Genomic DNA, 18914 nt, shown 5'->3' with positions numbered 1-18914 from the left:
TGGTGTAGTGGTTAGGAGCGGCAGACTCGTAATCTGGGGAACCGGGTTCGTGTCTCTGCTCCTCCACATGCAGCTGCTGGGTGACCTTGGGCTAGTCACACTTCTCTGAAGTCTCTCAGCCCCACTCACCTCACAGAGTGTTTGTTGTGGGGGAGGAAGGGAAAGGAGAATGTTAGCCACTTTGAGACTCCTTCGGGTAGTAAAAAGCGGGATATCAAATCCAAACTCTTCTTCTTCTTCTTCTTCGGGTCCCATAGCTCCATGTATGTTTCATAAGCACCTTCTGGAAGATATTGCAGGGAGCAGCTTGAAACAAAGTGAGATTAGACATAAAGACAACAAAGTTGCCAAATGTGGGAGCAGATAATTACATGGATAAAAGGGGTAAGATAACAATGAGAAGCAGGAGTACACATGAAGTCTTTTATTTCAGTTTATATCTTGCATATCTGTAAAACTTACAACAGGGGTGGCTACCTTGTAGCACTCCAAGTGCTGTTGGATTTGGAACGCCCTCCCATCAGATGTCAAGGAAATAAGCAACAGTCTGACTTTAAGAAGACTTCTTCCCTGTTTAGGGAAGTTTTTAATGTTTGATGTTTTATCATGTTTTTAATATTCTGTTGGGAGTGGGCGGGGGTATAAAGATGATGATGATGATGATGATGATGATGATGATGATTATATTTATTTCTGCTCTCACCAACCCCAGCAAGCATGGCCAAGGACCAGGGATGATGTCCAGCAACACCTACCAAACCACAGGTTTAGCTGTTCTGGCTTACTCCAAGGTGGCTCAAAAGTAACTACTGGAGGGAGATGTAAAGTAAATGGCTTCCTTCCTTCCTTCGCCAAACCTCTATTAGGCATTACAAGTGTAGGCCATCATAAAACATCCATATATAAAATCTTAAAATATATACAAATAAACAGCCATGTAAAATATATAACGAGGATTTTTATTGGGATTTCTTCCCACTAAATAGTGCCAGTCACCAGTTATTTCTGGGTTAATGTCAGACAGATAGAATCTGATATTTTCATTGTGTCATGATGTCAGACTACTCAAAAACGGGGATAGCACGCATTTGCGTAGCTGGTTGTACAATGGACAGTAGAAAAGGATATGTTCTATGGATTTAAGCAGGATGGCAAACATTTAAAAAGTCTCAGATTTTTGAAGTGAAACCTGCATGTTCTCAGGTTTTTTTTTCCTTTTGTAATAAAAATACTAGATGCTTCTGAGTAAACCTAAGACTGTTTTTCAGTTTGTAACTTGCGTTGGTGTGTAAGTCTTCTTTGGCGATCACTCATAGATGACTAAGATTGTCTTTCATGAGCACAGTCTTAACAGTGAGTCCGTAAGTGACTGTGGAGGCCAATTCTGGATCCACGCGTTCTTCCACAGTGGGGACAAAGGTTTCCAGGCAGGAGTTGATCACGGTGAGGGTTTGCCAAGTGTGCCTTCCTCTTAGTACTTTTCTCGCTTTCGTCCTGAGTTTGAGCATCTTCAAAGTCCATGACACCTTTGATAAAGGCTGTTCTCCAATTGGAGCACTCGCAGGCCAGTGTTTCCCAGTTGTCGGTGTTTATACTACATTTTTAAAGATTTGCCTTTTGTTGACTACCAGCATTTCGCTTTCCATTTTAAAGTTTGGAATAGAGTAGTTGCTTTGGAAGACGATAATCAGGCATCCAAACAACATGACCAGTCCAACGAAGTTGATGTTGAAGAATCATTGCTTTGACACTGGTGATCTTTGCAAATATCCAGCGAGTGAGGGTGTGTCAGTAGCCATATGCCAAGCTGGGAAGCATTTGCATCCTCCCAAGGGATGGACATTTTGTGAAATATCCTGTCAGGGATTTGCCTTCTCCTCGCGAGGAGAGCCCAAGCGGAGGTCCTACTCATGAGGAGAGCCAGGGCGGGAGTACTCCTCGCGAGGAGAGAGGGGAAAGAGATCCTCTGAGGGGGGAGGATCAGGGCAGGGAACTTCCTCGAGAGCAGGTCTTGCTCAGGTACAGGGATCCCCAGCCACTGCTGTCATCTGACTCATCTCACAGCCCGTCTCCAGAGCTCTCTCCCACGGAAGAGGAGCAGCAGCAGACGGTCAGGGATGCAAGGGAGAGACCCAGCACCGTCAGCTAGACGCGATCGGAGGGAGAGTTGCAGCTTCTGGCACAGACGCAGCATCGGGGGGGCTAGGAGACCCAGAAGACATCATTTCAGGGTGCTGAAGCTTTGGTGCTGGGCGGGAAACCGGAGAGGAGCACTTCCGGATTCTGCAAGTTACTGAGCAGTCGTGTTTTTAGCTAGCTCTGCACTGTAAATAAATATGCACAATAAAGTAGTCTTTAGAGTAGGAGGACTCTGTCGTTACTTGTGAGCAACCCCCTGGGGTATCCTGACATATCCACACCCAATCAGAAATCTCACATAGACAAAGAATGGTGAAATTCTCTTTATCTTGTGGCAGGATATTCTGGTTGACCAGTTTATCTTTCGGTTGCGGGAACGCTGTCGTAAGCCGCCGCCACTTTCTTTGTAAATGAGAGTTGAAGGTGGTTTGTTTTGTTTTTAAAGAGCGGCTGTCGTATCTTTGCTGTTGATCTGAACATGACTTATGGCATGAAATGCATGCAATTTCTGTTGTTTGTTTGATCTGCTCATTCATTTGTTTGATCTGCTCATTCATTTGGAGAAGATGCTTCTCTGAGGCATGAGCCTCTTCCCTGATTTGTGGGTGGGGAAAACCCTGAGCTTTGCAGCATCGCTGGACTTCTGTGATATCTCTGTGGTTGTAGTAAAGCCTTTGATAGTTACTTGAATAACAGACAGTGAGACAGATAATGGGATATTGAGCAGAAACTGAACTGCAGGGGAGTGGAAACAGCAGTCGCTGCCTTCTTACAAGCCTAGTCTTAATGGTGCAGACTCGTTTTGTAATAATTGTATTGCCATAAGAAAATTTCCCACTTCCCTAAATAAGTGATTAGATTTAATATGCTTATTTGACCTTTAAAGTTTCGTTTACTAAATATATGTCATACTTTATCAGATAGCCAAAAGTGGTTGAACTGAAAGACTGGATTTTTCTCCTTCAATAAAGTACACAGTGTAGTTCAAATTATTTATTCCATATTTAGTACTATGAGTCTGCATAGCGCTTCAGAACATAGGAGTCAACTCTTAGGAGCCAAGGCCCCTTCGCTCCCTCCAATAAAATATTGGAGAGGGCTGCCCCCCCCCAAGTTGGCATTGCCATTCAAGTAGTGTGTGTGTGTGCCATTTCATGTGATCGATTATACAGGGTTGGGCTTGCCCTGCCCCCCCCCCAATATTTTATTCAGGTTGGCACCCCTGCTTCAGAATGCGACAGGTCTCTGTCCTATAGAGCTTGCAATCTATAATTATTCATGGGGAAACAGAAAAAATGGAGTCAGGTGTAAGCAATGGAGGCATATACAATTGTTTCAGTTTATATGTTCTTAGTTACAGGCTGAGGCTAGAATCCTGTACGCAGTTGCTTGGTAAGTCCCATTGAACTCAGGACTTACTGATGATGATGGGTATGTATAAGATTATGAGATCCCACAGTAGGGTATGGAAACCACAGGGTTGAGCCAAAGACATCCGGGAAAAGTAGGTTTTGAGAAGAGATTAGAAGGAAGAGAGGCGATAATCACAACAGGTGTTTTAGAAAGCAGTTCCAAGCATAAGGGAGAAAGGGCAGAGTTTTCTAAGGGAGCAGGAGAACTTTCCACAAATTTACTTGGGAATTGTTTTTAATTGGATACTGGTGAATTTTTCAAGGAATGACATTTCAATAGTATACACTTCTTTTACATAAGTTAGATTTTGGGGTGGGATGGGGTATGAAATTAGAAATTGTTTTAACATACTGATTTTTAGCATGTCTGAAAAGATGTGCCCAAGAATATATTTGCTTCCCAAAAAGTTGGGAGGGGAGAAGTTAATTCCAACTTTAATTTTAGATTTGGCTACTAGTAGATTTAGCCATTCATGTTGTCCGATATGACCTGGGTTGTGTTTGTTCATGAGGCTACTAATTTTAATTTTAAATGTACTTAATTTAAAACGTTGCTGGGGGTGTGAACTTATGTGAAAAAAATTCCCACCCCTCATCTTGTGTAAGAAACGAGCCTTCACTTCATCCTTAATAGCTAGAAGTGACATTTCTTTCTTTCCTTTTTCTTTTTTGATAATAATTTGTATTAGTTTTCAATTACCAATCCAACAGAAATGACATTTCAGGATGGTACTTATTTTTGATGATAATAATAATAATAATTTTGCTCTACGCTTCATCTTGACGGTAAAGGTATAAATGAAATTCAGGTGCCGAGATCAACAAATCCATCTTTCGCTGATCTCATTGAAGAGCATAATTATTTGGCAATGCCAAATGATTTGCATTGGGCCACAAATCATCTGGGTTGGACAGTGTTTCTCAAGTCTTTGATTTTTTCTCACCTAGGGTTGAGCTGCAGGAAATGGCCCCAGGCTCATCTTTGGCGCAGCAAGTTCTCTAGTGCTGGTGGGATTTGGTTGTTCTTGTTCTCCTATGCTGTGCAATGCTAGGAGGATCAGTATCTTATCACAGCAACTGCTTTCAGAGGCAGCCGAGAGAAAATCTAGCTTGCTTTGTCTGGCTTCCCAAAGAATAAAATTCCAAAGCTAAGTGGTGATGCTACCAAAAGCAACTTGTACTACTGTTCCGTAGCAAATACTTACTTCAAATATAGGTAAAAGGACCCATGACCGTTAGTTCCAGTCGTGTCCAACTCTGGGGTTGCGGTGCTCATCTGGCGTTACTGGCCGAGGGAGCCGGCATACAGCTTCCGGGTCATGTGGCCAGCATGACTAAGCCGCTTCTGGCAAACCGGAGCAGCTCACGGAAACGCCGTTTACCTTCCCGCCGGAGCGGTACTTATTTATCTACTTGCACTTTGACGTGCTTTCAAACTGCTAGGTGGGCAGGAACTGGGACCGAGCAATGGGAGCTCACCCCGTGGCAGGGATTTGAACTGCCGACCTTTTGATCAGCAAGCCCTAGGCTCTGTGGTTTAACCCACAGCGCCATCCGTGTCCCACTTCAAATATGGTCGGTGTTTAATGGACTTAATGTAGAATGATAAATGTTTGGTGTGTGTAAGTAAATCATTTGATACAGTTCAGGGATGAATCCAGACTTGAAATCAATGACACTAAAGATATATTTCAGTGGGTGTGCTCTAAACTTAACTAAGTTTGGATCCAACTCTCTCTCTCTCTGGTATAATCTATCCTTTAAATTGTATTATAAAAGCACTATATTATTAAGCAATATAAGAACAGGGGATTTTTATTTTTATAAATAAAGCAGGAGGTCCTTATCAGAAATTTCATTCAAGTAAAAAAAAAGTGTGAATGCTTAATCGATAACAGATTAACAATGGTTTATTGTACTAAATAAGCAGGAGGTTACTGTTTTTGTTTGTTATTATGGTTTGTCTTTTTGCGTTTTTATATTGTAAACCACTCTTATGATCTTAGGATGACGGGCCGTATAGAAAACAACTAATTGAATAAGATACTGTGGTACCTTGGAAGTTGAATGGAATCCGTTCTGGAAGTCCATTCGACTTCCAAAACATTCGGAAACCAAGGCGCGTAAGCTGCGTCGGATGTTCAGGTTCCAAAGAAGGTTCGCAAACCGGAACACTCACTTTTGCGGTGTTCGGGAGCCAAAACGTTCGACTTGCAAGGCGTTCAGGATCCAAGGTACGACTGTACTAGAGCTCAGCAGTCTTACATTGGTTTGTTCTAGAGATCAACAAAACTTGAACAAAAAATTGATTTTGTAACTTCTTTGGTATGTGCCCAAAATATTTACTTCCTCTCCCAGGTTGAAATATAAAAGTCTCCATCGTTACCAAAGATTATATCCAAACACATGGGCCAAATCTTTATTCTATTTATCGCTGGTGGTGAAGCAGATGTCCCCCTTTTGCTCAATGTTTTTATGATCTTGGGCACAGGGAGACTTGTAAGAACCATCATGAAATCTGGCATGCCTTTTGAAATAACTTGATATATATTCAGCGCTGCTCTTGAACATGCAGTCTTATTTATCCCATGGAGCAAAGCTATTAAATGTGGGCCCAAACAGTTTGCTTTCTTTGGAAATGTCTATTTTCTGTTTCTGTATTGGGTTGTCAAATGGCAATAAAACAATGCCTCTGAGGCGGCAATACTGTGCACAGTTCTTAAGGAGAAAACAACAGCAGCAGCTGAATATCGTGGGACTTTACTTCCAAGTAAAAATGTTTAGGATTGTTCCTCCTGCTTCTTTTCCTTTTCAATTAGGAGCGAAACAGCGCTACTTGATAACATGCTTCAATTTTTCTCCAAACATATTTTTTTATAGGAAGAATTCTAAATCGTTTCTCCAAAGATATCGGCCACCTGGATGACTTACTTCCATTAACGTTTCTGGACTTTGTGCAGGTAAATTAGTAGATATCCTTGTAGAATTTGACAAGAGCACTTAGGTTTTGGGAATCTAAAGTTCTGATGATTTGCATGTCAATATTTTGTCGGTATTTCAGGTAGGTTAATGAAAGGACTTGTTTAAGAAGGGTGTAGTCAAAAACTGGGGGGTGGGGGGGAATGAGTAATAAGTAGCAGGCAGGAGTGGCTGCCCGCACCTTGCCATTATGTCAAGGTTTCAGTACGTAGTAGCTACATGCACCTAGTTTGCCTTGCAGCCATTTGGCAAGCTCGCCGCTGTGTTATGAAATATGTCCAAAGTAAAGAAACAATCAGCTCACATGAAAAGATATCACTGATTAACCTAATTATGCATGTACTTCCTGAAAGAAGCCAGTGTTTACCGTACTGTTTTGGGATTAAGACAGGTGTGGCTATTTACAAAGAAGAGATTAGCAATAATAGGGCTGGAAACAATAGCTGTAATGAGAACAAAAGGAAGAAGTGGTTATAAATACCGAAAAGAACAAAAAAGTTGTCTAAGCACAAAAGATGTTAATGTCAGGGAACTGGTGACGGATTAATTTGTGGCAGTTCGCTGGCTTTTCAATGGCTTGTTGAACAGTACCTTTTTCTGGGAGCTATGAAGGAAGCATGACATGCAAGCCAACCTTCATACATTGTTCGATTGGCTCATTTACCATGCTCCTATTTCTGGAGAAGGCATTCCCTCGCTCCCCCTTCCACACATACTGTAGGTGGTGGAATGTACTGTATGCAACGGGACGCTGGTTGATGCATATGGATGTATATATACACATAGACACACCATCTTTTATTTTATTTTTATATATATAATTTTTATTAAATTTTCTGTTTTACAATTTAAAATGCTCACTTTAACATCCTTAAAATATCAAATGACTTCCCTTCTCCTTCCGTGGTTCATTTTGCATATCATAAATCCCTGCATATTTTACAAAAACTAAGCCATTCAGTATTCCATTATTGCATCCATCAAAACCTATTTACACTGTAGAATTTATCTTAATGCTGCCAACATTTTTAGGTGTACACAGTTTTCCTCCCATATATTCAATAAATGTTTTCCAATCTTCTCTAAACGTATGCTCTTCTTGTTCTCTTATTCTATATGCTAAATCTGAAATCCGCGCGTATTCTGTCAGCTTAAGTTGCCATTGTTCTTTAGTTGGGACCTCGCTCATTTTCCATTTTTGGACTAACAAAACATGGGCCGCAGTAGTAGCATACATAAATAACCTTTTTTTGACACCTGGGAATTTCAGTCCGAATTATCCCCAACAAAAAGGACTCTGGGTTGTTGTTTTTTGGAAAAGTACTTTTAAACATTTTTTTTCAATTCATTATGGATTATTTCCGAGTACTCTTTAACCCTTTTACAAGTCCACTTGTAAAAGGAAACACCATCTTTTCTAAGTGGGGAAAATTGCATTAATTTGGCATCTTTCATAATTGAGCACCTCCTTTAAGGACGGAATGTGTAGCCCTTATTTTTTTAAAAATAAATAAATAAATGTGCAGTGTGGCTTGCATATAAGTTAGTAAAATACCCAGGGTTACACCCAAGTGGTGATTTTTCCTTAGCAGAAAGCATTTGGTGCTCCCATATTTCTGCCAGTCTGCCATAGGCACCTAAGGTGCTCTGATAGGTTATAGGTTCTCTACCCAGAACAGAATGTGATACGTTCTGGAGGGCTGCATGATATAGGGAGGGGTGGCAAAAATCAGATGCCCTGAATTGCCCCAAGTAGAAGCTCTTTCTGCAAGTTAAAGCCGCCATAGGATACAACCCAGCCCATGATAAAACAATAGTGGACTCCAAAGACAACAGAAAAAAGTATCATAAAATAGCACACCCAAGCTGATTGCTAAAACATTTGGAACAATGAAAAGGTGTTTGCCTGGCACCAAGAAGACAATTGGATGCCAAGCAGGCCTTCCTAGGGAGAGCATTCCATAAGTTTTGGGCTGGGTTGTCATTAATATGCTGATGACACCCAGCTTTACCTGTTGATGGATGGCCGCCCTGACTCGACCCCGAACACGCTAACCAGATGCTTGGAAGCTGTGGCTGGATGGCTGCGTGGGAGCCGGTTGAAGTTAAATCCTTCGAAGACAGAGGTCCTCTGGCTGGGTCAGGATGACATGGGGTTGGGGGGCCAACTCCCATCTCTTGCGGGGGCTCAATTAGTGCCAGCACCTTCTGCCAAGAGTTTGGGTGTAACTTTGGTGCCTCCCTTTCTATGGAGGTGCAGGTTGCAGCCACAGCAAAGGTGGCTTTTATCCATCTCTGCCGTATTAAGCAGTTGGTCCCTTAACTTTCTCGCCCTGATCTGGCCACAGTGATCCATGCAACGGTCACCTCCAGGCTTGATTATTGTAACTCGCTCTATGCGGGGCTGCCCTTGAAGCTGACCCAGAAACTCCAGCGGGTGCAGAATGCCGCGGTGAGGCTCCTTATGCGGTCCTTGCCGCAGGATCACATTCATCCAGTGCTTTACCAGTTGCACTGGCTCCCGGTGGAGTACAGGGTCAGGTTTAAGGTGCTGGTTTTGACCTTTAAAGCCCTATGCGGCCTAGGACCCTCGTACCTATGGGACCTCCTCTCCTAGTATGCCCCGCGGAGGACCTTAAGTTCCATAAATAACAACACTTTGTGTTGAGGTCCTGAGCCTCAATGAGGTTAGATTGGTCTCAACTAGTGCCAGGGCCTTTTCAGCCCTGGCCCCGACTTGGTGGAACACTCTGTCACAAGAGACCAGGGCCCTGTGGGATTTGGCATCTTTCCGCAGGGCCTGCTGTTCTGCCTGGCCTTCAGCTTAGACTCACTCTGACCCCTTATATGGGATTTGGTATATAAATTTTCCCTTGGCTTTTTTGCTGGCCCATGTAGGACCAGCATGGATAGCTGGCTCGGGTGAATACCTGATGTTTATGGTCTTGATTTATGGGCTACTACTAAAATGAGGCTGCATTTTAAAGTTGTATTTTAAGCCGTATTTTAATTAACTGCGTTTTTTATTACGTTTTATTGTAATTTATATGTGGTGTTAGCTGCCCTCAGCCCGGCCCTGGCCAGGAAGGGCGGGGTATTATTATTATTATTATTATTATTATTATTATTATTATTATTATTATGTGTGCCCAGCAGGCTGTGGGGGCCTCCACTAGGGGGGAAGAGAAATGGTAATGGCAAGTGCCCCTTGATTCTTCCCATGCCCCACCGATAACAGGTTTGTCTTATCTTCCCACCACCCACGCCAGCCCCTTCTGGGGAGGAAGCACATGAAAGTGAGACAGTCTATGTCGGGGGTCAGCAACCTGCGGCTCCGGAGCCGCATGCGGCTCTTTTACACGGCTGCCGCGGCTCCGGGGCTCCGGGCCGGATACGCCCGCCCACTTCTCCAGCTGGCAGCGACCGCCCTCCAGCTGGCCGGCGGCCCGCCCTCCGGAGGCTGAGGGCGCTGCTCAGGGGCGTACCCAGGATCACCTGGCCTTGAACAGCGGGGCAGCGGGGCTCGGAGGCGGTGGGGACGCAGTAGAGGTGGCGCAGCTCAGCCGAGGGCTCTGGCGGGGAGCGCGCCTGAGGCGCGCACGCTCCTTCGGGAAGAGATGGAGCTGGGCGAGCGGGAGGGGGAACTTTGAAGACCCCGCCTCCGCCTCCGAAGCAGGCGCCCATGGGAGAGGCCGCCCCCCGAGCCTGCCTGGCGGGACCAACCCTGCCCAGCTCCGGGAGTCTTCCTAGCGCGGGAGGCGGCTTTGGGGCGGACAGGGGAGCTCCGGGGTCGGCGGGTATATGGGACCCCGCGGCATCCAGAGGCAGCTGGGAGGCGGGACGGGATGGGGGCAGGAAGGGGGCCTTCAGACGCGTCCCCGCACGGGCACTGGAGGCCAGGACTCCTTGGCTGGGTCGTGGGACCGCGGGGGAGGGCTGGCCGCAGTTCCTCTCGGAAGGCTGCTTGCTGCTGCGTCGAGGCGACGATGAGGTAGGCAGCTGCGGGCTGGGCCAGGGGCGGCGGGTGGCGGGCGAGGGGGGAAGCCCTCTTTTTAAAAATGGTCGAGGAAGTGGCGCCTGTTTTCCTGCCGCTGCCTCCTTCGCTCCTGGTTCCGCTCGCAGCCTCAGACCGCGCTCTTGCGGGCGCGTGTCTCTCTCCACCCTGGAGCAAGGCCGGGACGTTTTATAGTTTTTCCTCTGTCCTGAGTGTGTGTTAGGGGAGCCTTGACAAAGCACCTGTTTGCGTGGAAGAGAGGAGTCCTAACTTGGATCTGTGTTCATGTGCAAAATCTATCGCCATTGTCATTAAGGGGGCAGGGAACTCCCCTAAAAAGGTTTGAACACTACGAACTACTACAGCCACCTGTATGCAAGTCAGCACAAACATCACAGGCTTCTCTGGTGCAATTCTGTGCTTTATTTAGCAAGAGAGGAGGTTGGAAGAGGTGAACATAGCCTCTGGTCTGGAATATTATGGGTAAAAGACACTAAGATTATTGTAAAAGCCAGCAGTCTTCAATAAGACATGGGACAAACATTTAACACAAGTGTGCAGTTGAGGACTCATTTTTTTTTTTTTAAACAACAAATCAAATATTTGTATGCTGTTGCAACCCACCTTGGATCAGGCTATGACCTGGTAGTGGTCCCCAGGGTGGATAAAAATGAATGATTTTTATTATTTTTTTTAAATGGATTTTTAAAATTTAAATCGGATTTTAAAAATAAAATGCAGTGTTATATTTGTTTTAAATGTCGCAATGGTTTTGCGGCTCCCAGTTTTTTTTCCCCCTTCGGAAACAGGTCCAAGTGGCTCTTTTGGTCTTAAAGGTTGCAGACCCCTGGTCTATGTGAATTCAGAGGGGAAAGTGGGGTTGTACGCTCTGCAAGGGGAAGGGCAATTCTTGGAGATGCCACTCTCAGCCCCTCGGTTAAGGAGTGAGAAACGCAGGCAAACACCCCGTAAGGAGGCGCTAATGCCAGAAAGAACTCCCCTTCCACATTTAGAGGGAAACAAGAGGAATACACAAGGTTGATCCAACTTTTCTAATGCTAGAGTTACCAGGGTCACTAGCAGGGCTGGAGACGTTGGCTGGCATTGTTGGGCAGCTGCGGATAACCCATGTCCTTCCTGCTGCCCAGTGTGCCTGCTTGCTACAGCATCACAATATACCACCAGCTAAATATCGTGCTATATTGATATATCACGATATCTGAAATAAGGTTGGAGCTATGTAGAGGCATTGGCCGGCTACACAGTTTTCCCCACATTGTGGTTTTTGCAGAGCATGCACACACACAAACAGACACACACACACACACACACACACACACACACACACACTGTGATTCACGATATATTGCTAAGTCAGAAATTAAGAAACCGATGTCACGATAATGGATTTCAAACTGGTTATATTGATATATTGCCCAGCCCTACTGCCGGCCCACCGTGGCCCTGGCCTACCTGTCTGGGCCCGGTGTGTTGGAAGTCGAAAAAAGTGTGCAGCTATAAACACTCTCTTTAGCTTCTGAGTGTTGGAGAGCCATAGCTGCACATGAGGAGAATGAGAGGAAGCAGCAGCTACCGCTGGTGAGCTGTGTGCTGGGAGAGCTAATAATAATAATAATAATAATAATAATAATAATAATAATAATAATATAACAACAGCAACAACAATAATTTATACCCCACCCATCTGGCTGGGTTTCCCCAGCCACTCTGGGTGGCTCCCAACAGAATATTAAAAACACGATAAAGCATAAAACATTAAAGACTTCCCTAAACAGGGCAGCCTTCAGATGTTTTCTAAAAGTCAGGTAGTTGTTTATTTCCTTGACATCGGATGGGAGGGCGTTCCACAGGGCGGGCACCACTAATAATAATAATAATAATAATAATAATAATAATAATAATAATAATAATAATAATAATAATAATTTATTTGTACCCCGCCCATCTGGCTGGGTCTCCCCAGCCACTCTGGGCGGCTTCCACCAAACATTAAAATACATTTAAAATATATTAAAACATTAAAATACCAAGAAGGCTGTCTGCCTGGTTCCTTGTAACCTCACTTCTTGCAGTGAGGGAACCACCAGAAGGCCCTTGGAGCTGGACCTCAGTGTCCATGCTGAACAATGGGGGTGGAGACGCTCCTTCAGGTATACTGGGCAGAAGCCATTTAGGGCTTTCAAGGTCAGCACCAGCACTTCGAATTGTGCTTGGAAACATACTGGGAGCCAATGTAGGTCTTCCAGGACCAGTGTTATGTGGTCTTGGTGGCCACTCCCAGTCACCAGTCTGGCTGCCACATTCTGGATTAGTTGTAGTTTCCAGGTCACCTTCAAAGGTAGCCCCACGTAGAGCACATTGCAGTAGTTCAGAGCATGCACCACTGTGGCGAGACAGTGAGTTGGCCCAGATTGCTGCTGTTGCAGGCGCTTGGTGTGCTTCTTGCTTTCGCTAAACTGAGCATCCAACCCTGGGAGACGGTGACTGTGTTGCACACGCTTTGCCTTGGACCTTGTATCCCGAGGAGCTGCTTTCTTGAGGAGCTGTTTGTTTTGGCTTTCTTTCTGTGGTGTTGCCACCTGACAAGTCACTTTCCGAGGAAAGGAACGGCAGTTGAACTCTGTTTCGTTATTGAACCTGCTTCCCCAATTCAAACACAAACGGATAAGAAAGGTTAACATTGCCGTCCTATGAATGCTTGCCCTTAAATAAGTCCTGCGGAGTTCAGCATGGCATGTTCCCAAGAAATAGCGCATTGGATTTCAGCTTCTCTGCAAGCATTTCCAGCTGAACTGACCTCTGAGTAATACATCCAGTTGCCTAGAGCAATAATGAAAGCTACCTCTGTAAATGTAAATAAGTCCAGTATGGTTCTCCTCTTTAAAAAGTTGTGAATCTGAACACCAAAATGTCACAGAGGGGGCATGTGGAGTGATGGAAATTTGATTCACCTCACTCTAGCTTGAAGCTGGGTTTGGTACCGAACTGGCTTGATTACCCTGATGGATGACCTGTATTTTCCATTTCCCCTAAAGTTAAAAAAAAAGGCATAGGAGTCTGTTGGGACACATCCTTTTATTTTCTTCTAAGCTAATCTTGTCTCTAATAGAGAAGAAGAATAAAAAGCTCCGCAAGTTTCCTGGTGGTTTTTGTCCTGCTTGTCAAGGGGCTCTGCAGCCCAAGAGATTTTAGAAAAGTAGTCATCTTTTTTTTAATCTGCTTTATAAGCTCGCTTTCTTTTTGAATGTCCCCTGTATACATCAAGCCTTTAAACATACAGGCATATTGAGACATACGAGAAAATCTGTGCTGAGCAGAAAACTTTCTTCCAGTTTCACAGTGCTGCATGGCAAGGTGCCCTTTGTCTGTAGTGCAAATAGGTATCTTTGGACATGTGAATGCTTGTTGGGCATGGTTGGCTGTTTCATTTTAGTATCTGACAAAACATCTCATGCAAGATTTACAGCCTGGTAAGTTATTACAACAGCTCTGAAAACAGGTGTGTGTAGCAAAGAAGCACACAATACAAACCACTTGATTTTTTGTTTTATTTTTTGGCTAAGACCAATGGCTTTCTACCATGGGAATGTATAATACCTTCCTCTTGACACAACAACAGCTTTTCACAATGCCTTACTTTTAACATCCAAGACAATGTTCAACCCAGACACTGAGGTCTAGTTCTGATGGCCTTTTAGCGGTTCCCTCACTGTGAGAAGTGAGGTTACAGGGAACCAGGCAGAGGGCCTTCTTGGTAGTGGCACTCTCTCTGTGGAATGGCCTCCAATTGGGAGATAAAAAACTTTTAGAAGGCTTCTGACAGAAGCCCTGTATCGAGAATTTTTAAACATTAGACGTTTTATTGTGTTTTTATATGTGCTGGAAGCCGCCCAGAGTGGCTGGGGCAATCCAGCCATACGGGGTATAAATAATAAATTTATTATTATCATAACACGCAAAATGCTACAATTTTGTCTTCAGGCCAATGGACTTTTCCTACAACAAGCAGGTTGCTTTGTACACGACTTAATATTTTTATTATGGTTATTAGAATTTATATACTGCCCTATAACCGTGGGTCTCAGGGTGGTTCACAGAATATAATCAAGACATAAAACTACAAAATACATAATAAAAATAAAAAACAACAACCCAATATCCTCCCCCCCCCCAATATTTTTTTAAAGGGCATAGGATGTAAATCAGATCAACCAAAATCCTGGTTTAAAAGGAACATTTTTGCCTGGCGCCTAAAAGTATATAATGAAGGCTCCAGACAAACTTCCCTGGGGAGAGCATTCCACATATGGGGAGCCACTGCAGAGAAGGCCCCGTTCTTGTTTTGCCACCCTCCAGACCTCTTGAGGAGGAGGCACACGAAGAAGGGCCTCAGGGTCCGGGTAGGTCCATATGGAAAGAGGCAGTCCTTGAGGTATTGCAGTCCTGAGCCATTTAAGGCATTATAGGTCAAAACCAGCACTTTGAATTGAGCCCGGAAACTAATTTGCAGCCAGTGCAGTCGGAACAAGATCGGTGTAATATGCTCAAACCGTCTTGCACCAGTGAGCAACCTGGCCGCTGAATTCTGCACCAGCTGAAGTTTCTGAACCATTTTCAGAGGCGTGAGAGAGTTGGGAGGGGTATTACTCAGAAGGGTGGTGGGAATGGGTGATTGGCTGATAGGTGTGGAAAACCTGTTGGCGACTGTTAACGACTGCAATTGGTCTTACAGGAAAAAGCAAGGGGTGAGATGGCTAAAGATAGCTTTGTCATGTAAAATGAGATAAGAACCCCATCAAGACTTGAAGGACTAATCCAAATTTCATCCCCTTACTCCCTCTTTTGGTTGTGCTTAAGAGAGGAGGAGCAGGCCATTCCTGCCCTTAATAATTATTTAGGTCACATCTACACCAAGTGTAATGCATTCGCTTTTAACCAATATTTCTACCTATTTTGGCCAGGGCACAGACTTCAGACAGCCTGCCGATCACTGACACCTTTGTTTCAGGCTCCTGTTCCCTTCTGTGCCTGAAGAGGGCTCCAAGTGGACACAGCATGCATGGTTTGCTAATCTGAGGTCAAGAAGTTCTCCATTTGAGGTCCCTGAGCCCTTGGCAGCAAGGGGAAAGTTGCATACTGCCATGCAAATGGCTCATTCAGGCTTGTTATAATCTTGCCCTTCATATCCACTCCTTCTCAAATATTTTCACATGCATGGGAGCTGATGCAGCCAGTCTTCCATTTGTTTACCACTCCTCCCCATATTCCCCCCCGATTGCTGGCGGTGCTGATTTTCAGTTGATGCATTTTCAGTCAAATTGCGAAGGGTTGCTGGTTTATTTACGTCTAGAGAAGCCCAGCTTTGTCCGAAGGATAACTCTTATTGAATATGATAAAGATCTTTTGTCACTTGTTTTGTTTGCCGGTGTCTTTTTATAAGACATCCTCTAATCCCTTCAGGGAGAAATATTTTCTCCTTCTTAAAAAAGAGAGAAGAGAAGAGAAAGAAATCAGTATTAACTAAGTATTAAAGCTCTGAGACTCTACCATTGTTGTTGATTCTTTGAGGGACATTTCCCAACAGTCATTGTTCAAATGGTTGTCAGGAGGAATCAAGTGAAACTCAATAAACAATGCCGTAACTGGTTCCTCTCACTTTGTGTGCAGAAGCTTTTCTTGAGAGGATTTGCATTGAAGAAATGGTCCATTTCGAGTTATCATAGGGTCATTTAGAAGCATTCCAGCCTTTTTTTCTTTTTTGCTTTACTAGCAGTTGCATATTTCAGTTCTGCACAAATAAGCTTGACCTATCTAGGCCTTGGAAGACTTCAAGGCGAGCACTGGAGGAAGAAAAGCAAACCTGCAAATACCTCAGGGATGCTTTTGCTCTTTCCAGAGTTAGAGTATAGAATTTTAAGAGAAATTTTTAAAGCTTTCTGCCCGCATTGTTGGGCTGTATGCATGTATAATAATTGATTTGATTAGACTGGATAGCTTTCCTGGAATGCAATCCCCAAACATAACTACTTGGAAGTAAGCCCCATTGAGTTCACTGAGGCTTACTCTCGGTTAGTCGGTACAACATCGCACAAATTATTGTATTCAGTGGGACTTCTAATTGGGCTTCTCTAGAGATTTTTCATAAAGCACTTGCTTCCAAAACGCTAATATATAGGATTTGTTTCTGTTTTTAAGTATTGTGTGTTTTATATTCGCAAAGACCCTTACTTCAGAACGTCTAGATGTGACCTGCAATTTTGTGTATGTTTTCTTGGAAGGAAATCTCACTATTTTCAGTAAGCATGTTTAGGCTTGCAGCCTTAAACTTGAAGAGAACTGTGTAGATGGACCCTTGATATCTTTTGACCCTAGCTAGCCACTTTGAAAAATATTGGCTGTTGAATTATGCCAAATATTTTAACTGAAGTTCTTCACATTTCCTTTAGTTTTGCCTTGCTAACTCTCTCTCTCTCTATATATATATATATTGATTTTTAAAGAATAATTTTATAGGTTTTTTATTGTAACAAACAAATTATCCAATCAGTAAGACTGCAGGTTATCTTGTCACCCAGCTTCTAGACCAGAGGAATTTAGAAAATTGAAAATATTTTGTCCATCAACTTTAATTTCTTTTTTTTCTTTTTCTTCTCCTCAATGTCGAGTTTGGGTTTTTTTTTTTTTTTTAAAGCCCACCTCAAGACTTTGCTTTGTTTCTGGAGAAACATTGTGTGCTCTCTGCAGCTGCCCTTGGAGAGAGAAAGAGAAAGAGAGAGAGAGAGAGAGAGAGAGAGAGAGAGAAAAGGCCAGTGATTTATTGAAGCAAGCTGAATTGAAAACCCCCTTTTTCCCCTCCCCAAAATCAACAGCTTGACTGAGTTTAAATAACTGACTTTTCATATCCTTTCATCACACACAAAGACCTAATCCTGAGACTACTTGAGCCACCAATGTCGGCTGTGGACAAGACCACCACTGGAAATGTCACTCCCTTCTCACCACACACAAAAACACATTGACTGCAGCTTTATGAAGTGAAAATGCCAAAGAAAAGGAAAATGCGAACGAGGTGGCCACAGTCATCTTTTTTTTTTTTTTTTTCAAAAAAAGGGGGGGGAGAAAAACTGCTGCATCTGGATATTAAGGACAAAAAGTGCCTAAGACGACGATAATAGCTTGGGTCACTAGCTTTCATAAGTGCAAATGAGTGGAACTGCCTCTGTTTGTTTCAATACCACTGACCCTTATATTTTATTGTGTGGAAATGTCAGGGAAAGTGTGTTGGAAGGCATTCTAGCCTCTTTTAGCTTAACAATGCCTTCGTCATTTTGAGATTCCCAAGTGCTTTTCCACCCCAACCTCCTGCCCTCTTTCATGGGCAAAAGTAGACCTATACAATTTTTGCGTCCTTGATAATGATTACATTCACATTCCTCTCTCTTTTTATATAGTTTATAAGCTAAATGCACCACTTGATGCTTGTGTGTTGATTTGCTTAATCTGTAAGAACAGTAGCCCCCTATTGATTTATTGTAGACTGGCCTCTCATTGGCCTCTGCCATTTTTTTATTATTATTACTGTGAAACGAGCAGGCAGGGAGAAGGAAAAATGCCATTCTTGTTATTTAAACAACTCCTTTTTTGGAGTTCAGGGGATTTGGGGACAGACCATGGACACCTCTCATGGCAGTTCTGTGAGATGAGCCGGAGTAGAAATGATCTTCAAATCTGACATTGGGTGGGCTTGTTTGAAGAAACTTATATAGCGTAGCACACTATGGGCCGAAGGTCCCTTCCATCTTGTCTTGTCTCCTTGGGATTGTGTGTGTAGATCTAACCCAGACAGCGCCCACGGGTACCAGTGTGCCTGCTGGTATCTCCTGTCGCACCACGAAAGGTCTCACCTTGGAAATCCACAATGCACAAGGGCCTCTTTGCTCTTCCTGCTCAGTTCCTGTTCTGCATCAGACACACACACCTTAAAACATGCCCACATTTCATTGGATGCCAGGATTGGACACTAGCCCTATCCTTTTCAAAAAAATGTGTGTGTGTTTGTGTACAAAATCTGCACCATCGTTGCACAGTCTCTTGACAAGAAGATTGTGGGGGGAGGAAGAAAAGACCAAGCAAGGTCATTAACATTTCTAACACCTTCCCAGCTACTACAAATCTTTTAATTCTCCTGTCAGTCAGGGAGTGTAACAATCCTGTTCTAAATGGTGATAAGTACAAATCTTCCAGATTGCCTTAAACTATTGATATACTATAGATATGACTTATGTGCTTACAAACAAAGTACTCTTTTTCTGTTTGGCAAAAAGAGACGGCAGATTTCACTTTTTGATTCAAAGGAGGAGCATAATTTG

The 18914-nt window shown here is 43.6% G+C and overlaps 1 protein-coding gene across 1 annotated transcript in view; it reads left to right on the top strand.

Annotated features, from left to right (window-relative positions):
• The window catches only part of ABCC4 (ATP binding cassette subfamily C member 4), a 161973-nt gene that overhangs the window by 88483 nt on the left and 54576 nt on the right, over positions 1-18914 (top strand). The window contains 1 exon segment of the mRNA XM_033147888.1: positions 6432-6511. Coding sequence (XP_033003779.1) covers positions 6432-6511 — 80 coding nt within the window.

The sequence above is a fragment of the Lacerta agilis genome, chromosome 4 (assembly GCF_009819535.1).
Source record: "Lacerta agilis isolate rLacAgi1 chromosome 4, rLacAgi1.pri, whole genome shotgun sequence".
Taxonomy (NCBI): Eukaryota; Metazoa; Chordata; class Lepidosauria; order Squamata; family Lacertidae; genus Lacerta; species Lacerta agilis.
This window is presented reverse-complemented; position numbering and strand designations above follow the sequence as displayed.